General features: G+C 41.4%; 1 protein-coding gene across 1 annotated transcript; it reads right to left on the reverse strand.

Moving 5' to 3' along the window:
- Window positions 1-976: 976 nt before the first annotated feature.
- CDC23 (cell division cycle 23) lies at window positions 977-11,382 on the reverse strand. Its single transcript, XM_014312194.2, is given in 18 exon segments — window positions 977-1,782; window positions 2,661-2,780; window positions 2,879-2,957; window positions 3,823-3,884; window positions 4,160-4,235; window positions 4,589-4,708; window positions 4,837-4,990; window positions 5,567-5,648; window positions 5,867-5,964; window positions 6,051-6,228; window positions 7,224-7,356; window positions 7,444-7,549; window positions 7,911-7,953; window positions 8,225-8,362; window positions 9,230-9,302; window positions 9,766-9,876; window positions 9,878-9,908; window positions 11,229-11,382. Coding segments are annotated over 18 exon segments (1,929 nt in total). The 3' UTR covers window positions 977-1,611.
- Between the last annotated feature and the right edge of the window lie 6,619 nt (window positions 11,383-18,001).

Consider the following 18,001-nt stretch of genomic DNA (forward strand, 5'->3'; position numbering starts at 1 on the left):
CGGCTGAGGGGTGCCCGCGGCGCCCGGCTCCCTCAGGACTCCCTGCCGGCGGGGCCCCAACAAGCCAGCCTCTGAGGGCGAAGGGCCGCAGCCCTCGGACCACAGTGACTCGAGGCGTCCGGAGTCTCCGTGGCCTCAAGCTGGAGCTCGCCCCAGGCCTTGCGACTTCCGAGGGACACACCTCATCACTAGTCTCCATTTGGACAGCACATCAATGGCCACTATATTTGGGAGCGTGACCTTCGTCACCCAAGGGTCCACCTATCCAATCCATGTCTTTCCAGCTTAGAGACAAGGACACTGTCTGGAAGCCACAGTATCAAATGCTTTGCACAAGCGCAAGTAAATGACATGAGTCACACTCTTCGCTTATCCACCAGCACATTCATCCCCAGGCACGTTTATCAAGCATAATTTGCTTGATTGTTTCAGTACCCTAGTGACAACAATTTTATAAATGGTCTCATTGATATCCTCAGGTTTGCAAGGAATTAGGAGAGTTCTTGGAAAATACATCAAGATCCAGTTTTACTGTTTCAAACCATCTGCAGTAGTTGTTGAATGGTTGTTGAATGGATACTATGGAACATAGGACAGTAATTTCTAGAGATGCCCAGAACTAAGAACATGGGTTCCCTCTGCTCCATGGACATCTTGCAAATGCATTGTACAGAGAGCCCAGGGCTGTGACCCAAGTTTCCTATGTGCCCACCTGTACAACTAGTCTCATGAAACACAGGAAGCTATGGCTAAATGGGAAGGGTTTATAAATGTTTTGTCCTTGATTTAAAGTCATGCCACAGACATAGGGGTGTGGCTGTAAATTTATAGGCTGTAAATTCTGAAAATTTATAGGCTGTAAATTCTGAAACAAAAGCAAATTTTTTTTTTGCCTCCTTAACAAAATGATCCATTATAGTTCATTTGATTCCATTGCTACAGTACACATGGAAGCTGAACCATAAAGCCCAAGAACTGTAACTTCATTATTTTTTAATTGTGCTATCCCGACTGCTTTTCTACTGAAAGTCAAAACTATCCATCAGATCTACAGTGAGAACTCAGACAGCTGTCACCTGTAGCTACTTGGGATTCCTCTGACATTTGCCAATCCTTTAACATACCCATGGGTCCTATCTCTAAGTGCCTATTCTACTGCTGTGTAGTTCAAGACAAGCAAAAGTCATTACGTAGACAGGTAGGTAACAGTTTCTGATGAGGACAGCAGTGATACCACTAAGAGGTCCTCCAAAGAAGTGCAGTAAAGACCAGAGGTAACTTGGCAGAATCAAACTTAAAATGTATTTTAACTCAAGCAGACAGCTCTTCCCAATGCCTCACTTAGCAGTCCTGTGTAGTGCGACATGTCTGCCCTCTGACTGGAATGACTTGGTGAGAAGTAGAGCAGGTTCCCACATTGCAGCACAGGCACTTTCACATCAGGCTCCCCTTTCCCTGTTGGGGCCCGTCTCTCTTTAGCTGTGGACTCTGGTAACTCCTTCCCTTTATGGGAGGGCAACAACAAAAGGAGGAATTTCCCTAGAAAGAAGTGGTTGCATGTCCCACTTGCAATGTCACATCCAATGCACAAGTCGGAAGTATTGGAATTGTTCATGGTGTTACAGAAGACAGATTGAGAGGGGAGACACGACGTGTGGGAGTGTTGTTGGCTGACAATGATGCCGGAAGGAAAAAGGGAGCAGCAACATCTGTGGATGATGTTTCTCCTTGGTTGCGAAGCTGTAAGATCTGGCGCAGCAGGGCTTTTCCTTCTTCTCTAGTCTGAAATTAATTTGTAGAAAACAGAACAATACAACTATGAATGGATGGTTTCTGGGTCAAACTCAGTATGTAAGCAGTGTAACTTAAACAGCCTGTCATTCTGTAAGGCTACAAGCTATAAAAGCCATTCTCAACTCTTTTTTCTTCTGCTCCTTAGAAATGTTAAGGTAAGTCACTTTTTTTCATTTTAGTCTTTCCTCCTTTTACTCCTGATTGGTGTGTTTCTTGGGTATTTCAGAGAACAGAACCACCAACCACTGAAGCTGTCTAAATATTCCAGCAAGAAGTAGATTGGGAAAACTTCGAATAAGGTGAATTCAGGTTGTAGAGAGCTCCAGGCAGCTTTGTCAAGGATAGGCCAAACACCCTGCACTCATGGTTCGTGTCTACCACTAGGCTGAAATTAAAAATCCCGAACTGCCCACTTACAGATACATAACATCACAGAGTACGAAGCTGCACACAAAACCCAAGTACTATTATACTCTCTGCACCATCTACACACAGAAGATGAGGAAAAAAATTTTTAAAGTACCACCACTACACAGTGTGTGGGAGTTTGTGACCATTCCACTACCTCCTCAACACCAAGATTTTTAGCAGCTTTAAGACTGCCATATGAAGCTTCAAATTCTTTTACTTAGTGAATTCCAATGAGGTATGGTTCAGTTTCACTATCTACACCACATTCCATTACTTTTATCAACCATACTCAGCATAACTGATCAGGCATAGATGACAACCACCATTCAGGATGTAACTTGTATGGCAGACAGCCCTTATTCCTTCATAGAAGACTCCTTCTACTCTGAGGGGAGCCAAGATCAAGGTCATAGATCCCTTAAGAAAGAAGCACCAAAGACTGCACAGGTACTCACATCATTGAAGGCACAGCATTTCTGAGCACATGCTGAGGCTTCATCCCAAAGCTTACATTTGAAGTAGTACTGGGCCAGGTAACGAAATGCAGTGCTGACCTCCAGGTGCTCCACTACCTCCTACAGTGAGTGGGGTAAAAAACATCATTTGTTAGTGCCTTCCAAAGTAGCTGTACACCATGTTTACTTCTCCTTTTATTCCCAAGCTATCTTCTTACCCCACAGGAATAGATATCATGGATGTATTTGATGTAGCATTGAGCTGCCTGTTCAGATTCATTCAGCTGTTCATGCAACCTACGAAAGGAAAAAAGTGGGTCACTGGAACAAGGCTGCCCTGTTGAAGACCTTCTTGGTCTATGAGAATGTACCTGCTCACCCTGACCTGGACTAAAGCCAGGTCCTTTCCTTCAGAATTTGCAGGACATGCAACATGTACTACCCCTTGTGGAAGGAGATGATCCAGTTTGCATTCATGCTGACAGACAGAGAGGCAGTCAGATAGTGACTAGACAGCTAGAAGCAGTGACAACCAAAGCAGGCGCCTTTGTATATTCTGTTGCATTTTAAACCTTTTAACAGACCTTTGCCATTCTACTTACTCACTATTTCCTCCAGTGCTCCTTCTTCCCCTGCTACAATCCAAATTTGTACAGCAGTTTCACTTTTCGTTTGCCCCTTTTTTCCCCTCTTCGCTTTTCCCACTTTATACTACTTTATCCCCACCAAAAAAAAAATTAGTGCTGATGTCACAGTATTCACATTAGACCTCTTTCAATGTCACAGCTATATACTAGAAAGGAAAAATAAAAGCAAACTACAATTTTATACATCATGTACTGTCATGGTCTGCTTTTAAGTTGCAATACAACAAATACAACTGCTAGTACTACGTGCTCAAAACACCTCAGGATTCAGAAGTCATTTGCAACCCACATAATGCTATCATTCTCTCTAGTTATCCTGATGGAAAGAAAGATAAAGCTGGACACCAATATTTGCAGTCACTACAGCCCTAAAGATACCAATTCTTACACAGCTCCAGAAGTAATATTAGCTAACAGCAATTCCACTTGTTTACATTCTGTATTTTATCATTGGGTATCAAAGTGTGACTTGCATTTAACACAACCGTGACAGTTCAGTGAGGGTACATACTCACTTGGCGAGTTTCACAAGTGCCATTTTCTCCACATCTCCCACAGCATAAGCTCTCCAATAGCACTGTCAAGGAAGGAAAGTCAGTGAAGCATGCCACAAAAATTAGTCCAGTTCATGACTCCAGCATGCAAATCAGAAACAAAAAATTACAGAGATTGTCAGCAAAAGGGGCATGTATCTGTAGACAACTCCTTATTTATCAGCTGCTCTAGTTATACTGCAGCAGTACTTCCCCGACTGTAACTGCCAGTGTGTTTAGGTAGCACTAGCTACATAATTTTGCTGCAATTTCACCCAGTGTTCTGGAAGACACCCTAGTCTTACACATCGGTTCTCACCTTCTTAGCTTCCACCAACTGATTGAGTTTCTCATAGCATTCTCCTAGAGCAACCAGCATACGAGAGTCATTTGGTCTGGAAAAGAGCAATTCTTCAGGTAGTTTAATCGACTGCCAGCTGATCTCAGGGTGAGGGGAAGACGGGGGGTGGTCAAGGGAAAAAAATAATTTACACCTGGCAGTCTGTCATCCTTTTGCATAAGGCATCACTCTTACTCCTGACCAGTCACCCTCAACACTTAACTGACAAAGCTTTTGTTAACAGTTAACTAACACAACTAAAAGGATTTGGAACAGTGGGACTGCACACATCACAAAGAATAGATGTTTTTTTCCTTCCCCAGCTTAGTTCTTGCATGTAAATTCCTTAGCCAATATCAACCAGATCAGAATGAAGACCGATAAATACGGCTCCATTCTCAACTCTACCTGAGCTGGTGGGCCCGTCGGTAGTAGTAGAGACAGTAAAATGGCATTTTGAGGATTTCATAGGTTTGCCCCAAGCCATACCATGCTCGGTAGTCCCTTTTGTTCACCTCTATTGCATGCCTGTCAATGAAAAGGAGATGAACTAGACAGAAAGTCAGGATCAAAACCAAGTCCAGCAAAACACTAAGAAAAAACAGAAGATACTACTCCAGAAGCAAACACAATTTTGTGCAGTACATGAGCGGTACCTATAAGCCTGGATAGCTGCAGATGTGTTCTTCATCTCCATATACTCATGTCCCATAAGTGTCCAGGCTCCTAGATAACGAGGATTCAGTTTCAAGGCCCTCTGGAAATAGAGCGCTGCTTTTTCATGCTGGGAACGCAAGCTATAATAATTTCCTAAAGTAAAAGGCATAATATTTAAATAATTTTTAAAAACCCACAACCAACCAACAAAAAAGCCAACACTAATAGAGAAGTAGAAAAAATGATGTAATGTGTATTATCTACTACCTCCTAACAAATTAAAAAGAGTCCTAATAAAGACAGAACTAATTCAAACCTCAAGAGACCTAATAGCACTCTGTTCACTAGTCTTCTGGTCAATCCTTTTCCAGCTGTACCAATCCATTTATGATTCTATTGCCTTGGAGTGTCATGATCTAACAAATCAATTTCCTGCTCCTGACACACAACTATTTCTACTGGAATTTGAAGACTATAAAGGGATTTTTAGGTACATGGGTCTACTTTCTACCCTAGTACTATTACAGCAGCTTTCAGAGAGAAATGAGGGAAAAGGGTACTCTGTCATTTTGTCTGCTTTTCAGGCTACCTGAATCCAAATTCAAAAAGTGGTGATTTTAATTGCCTTGCCAGCTTATCACTTCCTCAAGTGTTTCCAAGATTCCCTCACACAGCCTACACACAGCAAAATAAGATGTAAAAATAACATGTTAAAGAATTGGCTCTCACCAATTACACAGCAGGTCTCAACACGGTACTTGTCTATCTCACAGAGATTATGAGCCAGGTAGCTCAACTCAGGCTTCATGCTCTAGTGGAACAAAAGAATCAAGTAATGAGAGAGTACATTATGCTTTGAAAGAAATTGCAGTAAGCAATTGGCAATGCATGCAGTGCCTCTCTTCCATGGAGGTGGGAAGAGGAGAGCAAGTATTCAGAGAGGCCAGACAGCACCAGCTGCTTTGCCAGTGTTTAACATACCTCCAACAAACACCATCACTATGGACAGGCCACAGGAAGAATGCTTACCCTTACATAGAGCAAGTTGGAGAAAGTGTCCATGTTTTCTATCCTGTAAGGATCTTGTTTCCTCAGCTCATTAAAGATCGATAAAGCTTTGTCAATATCTGATGAAAGAACAGCATATGGGACATCAACAACTATAAATGCCCAGTTTGCATTAAGGGGGTCATTCCTACTTAGTGTCACTGACCTCTTATATTGTGGTAGGCAACTGCAATCTGAGAGATGATATAAGTGCTTTTGGAAAATCCTGCATCAATGAGAGACTGATACTTCTGTAGAGCTTCCTCTATCAGCTGCAGCTCTGTATAAATGTGTGCAAGAAAGAACTCTTTCATCCATGTATCTGGCAAGGACAGGAACTTCAGCTAGCAAGAATCAAAGAAAAGAGATGACAATCAGAAGAGATGACAATCAGAAGAGATGACAATCAGAAGTATTCTACAAGGTACACGTCGCAAAGAATCCATTATCTTCCCTCCAATGACTTAGTAGATGGTCCTGAGGTAGGAGGCCTTCCTGCAGTCGCTTTCCTAAACCCATTTGGTCAATCAGGGAAGAAATTGCCTTCAAATATGACATTACCTGGCTCTTGCTGCAGCTATTAAATTCAGACTTTCTTCCTATGTTTAAACATCAATATCATAACACTAATTTCAATGAACCATGTAAGCAGACTCAAAATTATATAACAAAACTGCACTTCCCTTTTTCCACAAATTGGTAACACTCTTCTGCATCACTTTTTAAAACATTTTTTAAGTACTGTTTTAAATACTTCATCATCCACAATTTACTGAAGAATTCCAGAAGTGGACTCAAATTCCATACAGAAAGAAGAATAATCTATTTTGGTTTTATATCTGAAGTTTGTTTCCCTGATACAATTCACCTCCTATGTGGCTTTGTACATTAACTTTTCAGCTTTGAAAGTAGCAATTCTATATATCCTTTCAAGCTATGAGAAGTGCTCGATAACTGAGGAATTAGAACCAGATTAATAAAAAATAAAAAAGGGACACCTCTTAGGAGGATCTCCTTCACGTGACAAGATGATAACTCCTGACAGTGACAACTGCTTCCAAAAACACATTAATTGGAAATTTCTTAAACCACTTTGTGGGGGAATGGTAAGAAATTAGTCATGCCTGTATAAAGATTTTCAAGCTACAGCACGACAAGCTATTGAAGATAAAGAGGATTTTACAACATAATTTACAGTCATGGACTGCCTTGCCCGACAGGGTCTCACAGAATGAAGCAGTGGGCAACATCAATCTTGTGGAAACAGAAACACTGGTCCACAGAATCAGGCTAAACTCTTGAGATTTGTTACCACATCTTGGTATCTCCAAAGTTTTACCATCTCTTTATCTGTAATCAAGTTGCAAAGTTCCAGCCAAGCTCCCCAGTGCAAAGGCAGAACATGAGCAGCTTCAACAAAGACATCTATTGCCTCTTTCACCAGGTCCAGTTTCCGCAGCACGACACCATACCTGCAAAAAAAAAAGTATCAGGTTGACAAGAATCATGCAGTTCTGCATATCCACACGAATATATAAGAAATACATGCAAACACTTACAGATAAAGGCCAAATCCATCTAGTTCCTGTGCCTTGTGTTTCTTGCTGAGCTCAACTCTCAATTCTCGTAGAGCTTCATTTTTCACCTGTCCTTTTTCCAGAGGTCCTACATGAAGAGAAAGTCACACAGGTAGCTTTCAATAAGGAGTCTCACCACAGCAATGCCAAGTCTAGGGTACAGTCAGGCTTATCACTGACATGACGGCTTCCCAGCCTGTGTTTATGTTCCCCATTTTAAAGAAAATTACTTAGTCTGGTCACCCAGTTTAAAAGAGGACCCCTAAGAGAGGAAAACCTGCAACCTGTAATTAAGCCAATGAATCGAAAGAGAATGAAAGAAGTCATGTTACAGCACCTATTATCCAAAAAATTGAGGGGAAAGTCATAGACCCAAGATGAGTTATAAGAAGAGTCAACAGCAAAAGCTTCATTATCTCATCATGCATTTCTTGACACCAGAGACTTACCCAAACTATCAACTGTCTCATCATCCTTTTTCTTTTCCCCTGACTGTGGAAAAGAAAGAAAATCCAAGATTATATTATAATAGTGTTTTTCTTGTGTTTGCTGCAGCACTTGCAGCAGTGTTCAAACTGAGTTTTCAGAGACAGCACAGTTCTGAAAAGAACAGCCCTACCTTTCTTTACCCCAACATAGAATTTGGACTTCAAGGTGGTCATTAGGAATCAAGCAAAAGAATAAGCAAAAAAATAAGATATGCCAGGGAGGGGTCAGAAGCAGAGGAGTTCAGTGCTAGGAGGCAGCCCTTTTTCTACCTTACCAGGTATCTGGAGTACATGTACAGGAAGTAAGCTTTCTGGCTCTTGCAGCCCTGTAAAAAGTAGGCAGCCCTGTCATATTCCTTGAGATCAAAGTAAGACTTGGCCAACGTGTAGGCATCCAGATCACGAGCATCCTCCTGCAGGGACACACAAGAGTTTTAAGACCCAAGAAGCTCTGACATACTTTAGGAAAATCATGGTTACAAACATAGCAGTGAAATTGCTCCAAAAGCTAAAAATGTAGTTTGTCCATCTTTAGAGATGGTTTGAGCAGTATCAGAAAAGTTCCTCCACTCCCTCACATGATCCGATTCTAGAGTTCTCAAATAACAGACTATTTAAGAACATTTAAAATAAATGGTGAGATTTCAGAAACAAATTGTGGCAAGCTGCCAGAAGGCAAGGCTTAGCTGTTCAATTAGTATAAAAAATCATAAACAAGGAATTCCATATAAGAGAATATTAATCTGCTAACATACAAGAGAACACTTCCTTGGTAATTATACCTTGAAATGCATTTATGACTTGTTACACTTCTGTAACACACCAAGACACGCACCTATGAGTTCTACTGTATTCCTACAGAGGTGCAGATGGAGACACAACTTGTTTCTCTTGTGTCCTAACAAGCACAAGTTTAATAGCAAAACATAATTTGTATTAAAATAAATTTTGATCTCAGTAAAGAGGAATAAAAATAAACTAGCAGGCATGTGATTTCAAATTTGGCTTACAGAGTGCTTCATTTAGGACACAGCAACAGATAATGCTTTCATCTGGGAAAGCACATTGAGCTCTCTGGCCCTGCTGAACACACTATGGAAAGGATGTTCCCAGCATTATGGCAAGCATCAGAGCTCAGCGCTGACTCCCGCCCGTGGGATGTGGGAGATTGCAATCACATATTTTCCTCCATAGCTAAGATTAAACAGCCCACCCATATGAGCTGCAGCACCTTCTAGGGCTCACAGCCACTTCCCCCCAAGCACAGCCTGGGCCCGTACCTCGGTGAGCACAGGGGGAGGCGGCAGCTCGCTCAGTGGCAGTGGCTCCAGGGCGAATGCAAGTTCAGCAGCCCTGAGGGAAAGCATTAGGATTATTGAATCATCGAGGTTGGAGAAGACCTGTGAGATCATCAAGTCCAACCGTCGGCCCAGCACTACCAGTGTAATCCCTAAATCACATCATCTAGTGCCAGATGCAGACACTTCTTAAGAACCTCCAGTGACTCCACCACCTCCCTGGGAAACCTATTTCAGTGCCTGACCACCTGAACATTCAAAAAACATTTTCCAATATCTTACCGAATCTTCCCTATCTCAACTGAGGGCCATTTCCTCTGGTCCCCTCCCCGCAAGCACAGCAGAAGAGACTGGCTCCCACCTCACTGAAAACTCCTTTCAGGGAGTTGCAAAAAATGATGAGGTACCCACGAGCCTCCTCTTGTCGAGACTAAACAAACCTAGCTCCGTCCCATCCTCCCTCCCGGCACAGAACATGTTAGCCCAGGGTCCGCCGAGCTGTGCCCGGCCCCGCTCACCACTTCCCGCTGTGCTGCAGCCCGCGCTCGCGGCTCCGCTCCGCCACACTCAGCAGCTGCTTCTTGATCTCCCGCAGATCCGAGAAGTTCACAGTCACGTCCGCCTTTCCGGCCAATCACAGCCCCGCACACTGCGTGCCCGCCTGCCGGCCCGGCCAATCAAAGCCTCGAGTACTGCTCTCCCCCGCCCCTATACGGAGTCGTCTGCTTGGGCGAGTGCGAGAGGTCTCGTGACCAATCCCAGGCGCGCGCAGGAGCCGTGCCGCCTGATTGGCCGGTTGTGTTTGAACTGGCGGCAAGTTCACTGAGGGAGAAAAGAGTGTCACATCGTAAAAGATTTCTGGTTTTTTGATGAGCTGTGAATGACACTAATTCTTACACTGACTCCAGTATAGAGTCTAAGGCTACCACTGGCCTTCACTGTAGTGATGACTACTATGAAAATTTCAAGGTTGCGTTGATCTGGAACCATTTCATCTGGAGCCACCTGCTGAAATTAAGATTGCTCTACAAAGGTTTACAGAGATAGGAAATGCCCAGTTTGTCGTTCAAGTGGGACATTATGCGTTATTTATAGTCTTCAATGGTTTTTCAAATAGACAAAACAAATTAGACCATTACTTGAAGTATAATTTTAACGTTACATGGGTTTTTCCCTTTCTTAATTTTAGCCAAATGTTTTGCAAGTTCAGTTGTAGCTTTGACAGAAAATACTTCTATTACTCTGCCGGCCCGTATATCCAAAACGCAAATAAAAACTTCTTTGTTATTGTTGTTACTACACAGATGGCTCTAGTAAACACAAAGCCTAACTCATACCTCATTCTCTCTCTCTTTGCCCCGTCTCAGAACACATGTGAAAAGAGCTTCAGAATTTTTTTCGATGATACATTTTTGTTGTACTTCTCATCTCTTTTATGTTCTCCATACGTAGGGATCAGCTGTTAGTGCTCTATGCTCCTAAACATTGTATTTGGTATTTGAGTCCATTAGTTGGACTCAATGATCTTATCCAATCTAAATGATTCTGTGATTCTCTGCTGGTTTTAATATAAGGATGTTCAGTTTTTACATGAATACAAAGAGTGATATTTAAAGAAATCTGTATGTGTGTGTGAGGTCTATGAAGTAATTTTATTAAGGTCTGTTTATCTTCAGGTTTGGGCCCACTGGGTATTATGAGCTGTTTTCCCAATGGAAACTGTGACAATATGTTTGAAGTGAGATTTCAATACAAAATACTGAACCTGCTGCAAAAATGCACAAAGTGCTACTTCTCTTCTTGTGGAAATCTAGGCAAAATACCCTTTGAGTCACGTTCCTGTCTGTGAACCCTGGACAGCTGTGACCCAGCTTTTCACATGCCTGCTCCTCTAAAAGAACAGCGTTTCTGGCAGCGGTGGCACACGGCTGCCCGTGACAATTCGTGTTTCGGTCCCTAAGGCGGGTTTGGGTCCCGGGGCCTTTCTCGCGGCCGGAGCCGGGCCCGGCGGTTCCGCTGCGCGGCAGCAGAGGGCGCTGCGCGCTGGCGAGCTGCGGGGCGGGCGGGGAGCGCTCGGCCGGGCCCGGCGGTTCCGAGGCTCCGTAACGGGAACTCGCGACTCTCCGCCGTTCCATCCTCTGACAGATGGCTCTGAAGTGACACCCGAGGCTGGCATTTAGAGCCAGGAGACTAACTAAATCCTCTGTGCGTGAAAACAGACAGATAGCATCTTGGGGAAATACAGATCAACTGAGCAGTACTGACTGGGGGCTCTAGAAGAGGGGACCTTGTGCCTCTTGTTATTCCACAGCTACCTGGATGAGATTGTCTCTAGTCCCTCAGAGAAACATATTGACAAAAACAAGGAAGGTCGGTGATGGAAGGGTGGGAATTGTGTCCATCATCCCAATGGGTTGTGTAGGTGCTTTAAAATAGGATTTTTTTTTCGAAGTGGAGATCTTCAAATGTACAGTTAATCTCAATGAAATCCTGTGTAAGTGGTCTTTACCAAGTGAAGTGTCTTGCCAATGCAGTTCATTTCATCTGTTGACAGAGAATTGAACTTCTTTATTATGGTGCTGTAAAACTGTGTTTTTTAACTTTTTAGAAGATCAACCATGATTACAGTTTCCTGTATAATTTTACACTGAGAAGTCAGATGTTATAAGAACTTATTTTCTACTATTGGTTGTATTGTCCATTTAGCATAGTTAACACAACTCCCACTTTTGCTTTTTGTAGTCTGTTGGGACATCATTAATGTTAAAACTTGGAAACCATGTGACTCTAAAGTATGAGGGAAACCATTTATATTTGATTTAAATTGAGATGAAATAATAAATTTGCACCAACTGGGGATAGTTTCAAAGGGTAGGAGACCTGAATTCCAGGAAATCTGCCTATGACTCAGTTAATATAGCATTGTGACATCAGAGTAGGCTATTGTGAAGTCAGTAATGTCATTTTTCCCCCCCTCTCTCTCTTGTTCAGATCTCAGTTGTTTTCTTGGGAGGTTAATTGAGATGAAGTGATATAAAATGCCTATGAGAGCTGTGGACTAATGCAGCAAAATTGTTTATTGTGTCTGAATCACTTCTCCATATCTGAAAAATTCATTGACTCATGCCATGTATTTTCTAGTTTTAGGAGATTTGGTTTAATTGCCGCTTTTGATAAGCTTGGAACTAGTAGCAGTTAGGCATGCATATCTAGCCCATATGCTCTGAGAAAACCAGCATGCACCATTTGCTTAGCATATTGCCCACTAAGACCTCTGGATATTACAGTGAGATTCTAAAGAATCATGCAGATACTTAGCAAACTGTTATTCAAGAACCTTCATGTTGTTGCTTAACTGCAGTTCCCTATTTAATGGAGCATGGACTTGCTCCCTTTTCAGGAGACCAAGAAATTTGTTTTAACCAGTTGTCAAAATTATGGTTCGGCTGAACATTAGGAACTAGGAATTTGTTTGATAGGGTTGTATTTAGTCTGCTGCTGTTCATCCTTGAAGTCATGGAGGAGAGGGGAGTCTGCATACAACACAAGGAGTAGTGATCATTTTGCCCCATGTGCAGCTGGAATCTGCAATTGCTGAGCAGCTTGGGCAGTGCTGAGATCCTGCAGCCTGTGGCTCTGCTGGCACTGCTGTCTGACACAAGTGTGTGATGCGTGCTGAGAAGGTTGGTCACAAATCTGTCATCCTCCCTTCAGTGCTAATGACTATGTACCCAGGCAGTAATGAAAAACTAATTTGGTTTCAAATCCATTGCTGTTTTTTCTTGTGGCCACTGAAGTCAAGAGTGAGGCAAATGAATTTGGGAAGGCAGAACTGCCCCTTTTGTTATTGATGAAGGCTTATGCTGGAATAAGTAGAAGTCATTGATATGCAATGATTTTTTTTTCCCTACCGTCCCTCTAGGAGGGAAGTAAATAGTGCTGCTGGTAAAAAAAAAAAAAAAAAAAAAAAAAAAAAGCTGCTGCTAATTTCTTTATGTGTGAGCTTTGTTACTGAGCAAGTCAGAACAGATTTCTAAAGTCAGGAAAAATTCTTTCTGAAAATCCTTATTTATATTTGGTGTGTCCAGGCACTTTCCCCCCCCTTTTCATTATACTTACTCTCCATTTGAGAAAAGAGGAGGATATTTCATGGTGAACAGCAATCCATTGCTATGTTTTAAGGCAGTAGCATTTTATACAGTTTTGACCTTGCAAAATAACTAAATGCCTGGTACCCACAGCTCCTCCTGATTGTAGGAGGGGATTTACAGTTGCTCAATGCTACACAAAATCAGAATGCTAGGTAGCATTTCCATTTAGCATGAGTGTTACTGAGAGGATATATATTTAATAGGAAGGATGTCATCATCAACTTGATCTTTTCAAATAAAACACAGTGTTTCTTTGATGTTGTTTTGAACCTTAGCATTTAATATTTTCTGCATACTGCATCAATGAAAAAGCAATTCTTTAAATACCTGCTATAAAACCAGTGAATCTCCAGAAAAGAATGTTCTGTTTTCTGCATAAAAATTCCTATGAGACAAATGAAGGCACAGTGCGAAGTAGAGCTCTATGTACTGGAGAACAAAAGCAAAACAAAGGTGGATAGTTGTCAAAAGGGTGTGGCTGACATCTTCACGAATATTCTGAAGATGTTGGTACTCTGGATAGCTTTGTGGAATTTACCTTGAAGAATGGCTTGTCTTGGCAGCTATGGACAGCTTATGAAAGTTGATGAGTATCATCATCACTGCTCAAGAGCAGAAATCCTAACTAATGTCTGAGCAAGATGATGAAGTAAAGAGAGTCACCTAGGTTTGATTTTGATTTTGCTTTTTTCTTTGGTTGGTTGCTTTTGGTTTTGTATGTTTGAGAGTTTTTTTAATAGCCAGAGTAAGTAGAAAGAGACATAAATGAATGACAGTTGAGGAGTTTATGAAACAGAACTCTTGGGTTGTGTGTTGTCCTTTACTCCTACAGGAAAAAACTAGTATGTGATAGGATGAAACTTGTATAAAACATGGTACTTTAGAAGGCTTTTTGGACTACTACAGAAACTTTCTTCATTCGTGAAATATTTCTGTTTCATCATCTTTGTGGCCCTTTGTAGGACTCTTTGCAGTAGGTCTGTGTCTCTCCTGTACTGGGGGGACCAAAACTAGACAAAACACTCTAGATGTTGCTTCAGCAGTGCTGAGTAGAGGGACAGGATCACCTCCCTCAACCTGCTGACAGTGCTCTTCCTAATGCATCCCACTCCATCTGCAGCTGGTGTGCAGCCTGGTACCTCCAGGATATCCAGGTCCTTTCCTGCAAAACAGCTTCCTGTTGTAACCAGGCATCCCCAAAGCAGTAATAACTAGCACTGACTCCATGATTCCAGAAGGCTGATCAATCACCTTATTATACTGTACTTAATAAGAAACCCATCACCCTTCCAGACAGTCCAATACAGGTGGACCCAATTGGTCCTTGGATCCAAACACCATCACCAGTGGCCAATCAAGAAATCACCCTTTGGTAAACAAATCTCCCTAACACATTCCACGTGCTCACAACAGGCGCAGCAAGTGAAGATAAGAATTGTTTCTCATTCTTTTCTCAGGACAGGGCCTGGGAAAGCTGGGCCTGTGCTCTCTGTGGCCAGAGAGCTGCTGCCACAGCTTCCTAGCTGGGTGGCGTCCAGCATAAATTGATACAAGTATTAAGTAAGTAATTTTCTTTCTGCTTCTTAGGTCTGTTGTTAGAATGAAGTTTAAAATGGTTTTTAGCAGATTATTTTCTACTTTTGTGGTGGTAAAATGAATTTTAATAGACTTTTCAATATAGTTGTGATGATTCCTGAAATTTTACCAGTTCTTTTGGAACATAATGATTTGCAAGCCTTGCTCAAGTGAAGAATTTTTGAGGACATAGTGAGTATCCAAGTAAACAGCAGTGTTAGATTTCAAGGCTTTTTTAACCTGTGCTAATTAGATTAAAGTTCCTAGCTTGTTAACTGAGTGTACTCATTTGGATGGAAGATAAAGTAGTGTGCATGAAGGCTTCTACCATGTTGATAAGTTGATGCAAAAATATTTTCTGTTGTTGCTCGATCTGAGACAAGTGCAAAACTTATTTCCTTGGTGTATCAGTGTATCAAACTAGACATCCTGAGGAAAATTACATTAAGTATTTCTAAAGTATGTTCTGCATATAATTGTCTTTATTTTATTTATTTGAGGGTGATGCTGTTCTGAAACATAATTTAGTATATCTAAATTGTCTGGTGCTAGCTGCGTTATGATGGATTAGAAAGTCCAAAAAACCCACAGCCACTTTGGTGACAGCTTGTTTCCTATGAATTTTCCACAGGTCAACAGAAATTGAGGTAATAGAGACTTCCAGTTTAACTCTGACACTGATATGTTCAGTGCTACCTCTAGCCATTGAAGTATTTATTTTCTGTAATTCATGCTTTTAAACTATTTCTGAGTGTTGTGAATTTTGTCTAGCTTCCCAGGTAAACATGTGTATGGATTATATCTTTTTCCCTCCCTTTTAAGAGCAGGACGTATAAAATCCTCAAAAAGCCCCTCCATAATGGACATGCAATATAAGGGAATTTGTAGGGATGTTTTTGATAAAAGTTTTTTTTACGGTTTTATCACCATTAAACGTTAGGATGAATCCCGTAGCTATAATCGTATATCAAAATACAACATTACAGCAGTTCCTGATAACTGCTTTGGTTCAGGAAAGAAAAATACCACTTTATGTAGGTATGCTCCCAGCGGCACATGATTTACTGCTTATCCTCATTCTGTGTTGACATGATCTGGAGTAACTTCTATGGCACTTGAGGCCATCTCTTCCAAGATTGCATAGTGTCATTTGGTCAGATGACTGAAATCATTAAGTTAATAGTGATTTATACTACTACTACAACTACATCCTCTCTGAAAGATATCCCTTTATCTGCTGAAGGAAGGCAGCTGAACACAGCTGAACATAAATTCTCATCTGTTATCACTAAAGGGAAAGCAGGTTATCTTACATCACCATGGTCTTTCAGTGGGCTAGAAATGTATAGCCATATGAAGGATACTCAAATCCTTTTTAAATTGCTCAATATTTGTCAGAAGTCATCATCTCACACTGCCATTGCACTGTTAAGGGAGATGAGTAAGAAAATTCTGTATTCAAAGGCAAAGAGGAGGCTTTTCATGCTCACTGAATCAATGCTTTCTGCCTAACTGAAAATGGAAGCTAAATCAGGTGCCTGTGTTGCTGCTTATAAATTGAGTCTCTTCTAGTAGTTTCACTTCAAAAAATGTTGGTGTCCTGTCCTCCTTCAACCTCTTGGCCACTCCAAAGAAGCAAGCTACAAGAGGTATGTTGGTACCTAGCTTGTAGGATAAATTCAGTTCTACAACCATATCAAATCAGTAACTAGCAAAGAAGGGTCCAAGGAGGATTGAGTCTGGAGTTTTCAGTGAGTGACAGGTACAATAGGTGGGTGACAGCGTCCAGATTGGACTGAATCCAGCTGGTATATAAATGGAGAAGCATTGGTAGCATGTCACAAGAGTGTAAGCACAACATTTATTCAAGGAATATTTAATTAAACTGGAAGGTAATGGAAGATACAGCGTATAGTTCTTCCACTACAGAAAGTACTAGATTGCTTTGATGATTTATTACTGGGGAGGAATAATGGCTTCATGTTTTTTCCAAGACACAGAATGAAAGTGATGTGACATTTTAAAGCTACATAGATTACATTGATATAAACTTAAGAATTTTTGCTAAGCTGGGTACTATCCTTCTGTAGATCTACTTGTTTCTGATCTTGTTAGATAAAACATCTCAGAGGAAAGATTTGACTTTCAAATTTGCAACATCCACTCTACAGTGCAGAAAATTTGTAGTGTAGCTGCTGTATTGTGCCTTTAAAGATAAAATTCAACACAGTAAAAATAACTTCCTGGTTAAGGGACCAAGATAGTGTTGCTGCAGAATGGGAACTGGTTTCAATTTTTGTCATGAGAAGTGTATGCCAAAACACGTAACATTGCCATGTCAAATCTCATACCAGCTACAGGAGTTCTCAGTTGAGTATTTTACATTTGCTGATTTCAATTTAGATATGTATTCTCTGCAGAGGTGTTAAATGCAGAGTAAAAATTGTCAGTCTGGTATGACTGATGGGCTCTTGAGTAATTTCTGTCACTGAAACGGCAAAAAGGGATGAATCTGCTGCTGCCAGTATGGGGGCTGCTGAGTTTTACAGGATGGAGCAGCTGTATGTAAAGATGCTTTTCAGCCACTCTTAAGGTAGCTGTGAAAATAGTACTATTAATACATGTTGGAAAACCAGTGAGGTTTTAATAGAAGTAAATATGCTTCTCCAGCCTGTGGGCTGCCAGTCCCATTTGGGAAGGCATCTACAATAATCTGACATCTTGTTTAGCACTGATAAAGCTAGAGTCCAATTAAAATATTTCAAGAAGACATCCCCATACAAGACTACACTGATTGTCCGCTAATGTGTATTGAATTTTAGCTAAATACAGCCCCGGGTGCTGTGCTGGAAAGCAGGAAAGCTTGCTTTTCAAGCTCTTAATTCCTTTTATATTGATTTGGCTACTAATGATATAACCTTCTACTCTAATTAACTGACATCTGCATTAGGCTGAATAAGAGCCCCCTGCTTGAAGCTGTCCGCTTGTTTGTTTTATGAAATGTGTCCTTCTGTTATATTTTACCCAG

The sequence above is a fragment of the Geospiza fortis genome, unplaced genomic scaffold (assembly GCF_000277835.1).
Source record: "Geospiza fortis unplaced genomic scaffold, GeoFor_1.0 scaffold55, whole genome shotgun sequence".
In the NCBI taxonomy this organism is placed as follows: Eukaryota; Metazoa; Chordata; class Aves; order Passeriformes; family Thraupidae; genus Geospiza; species Geospiza fortis.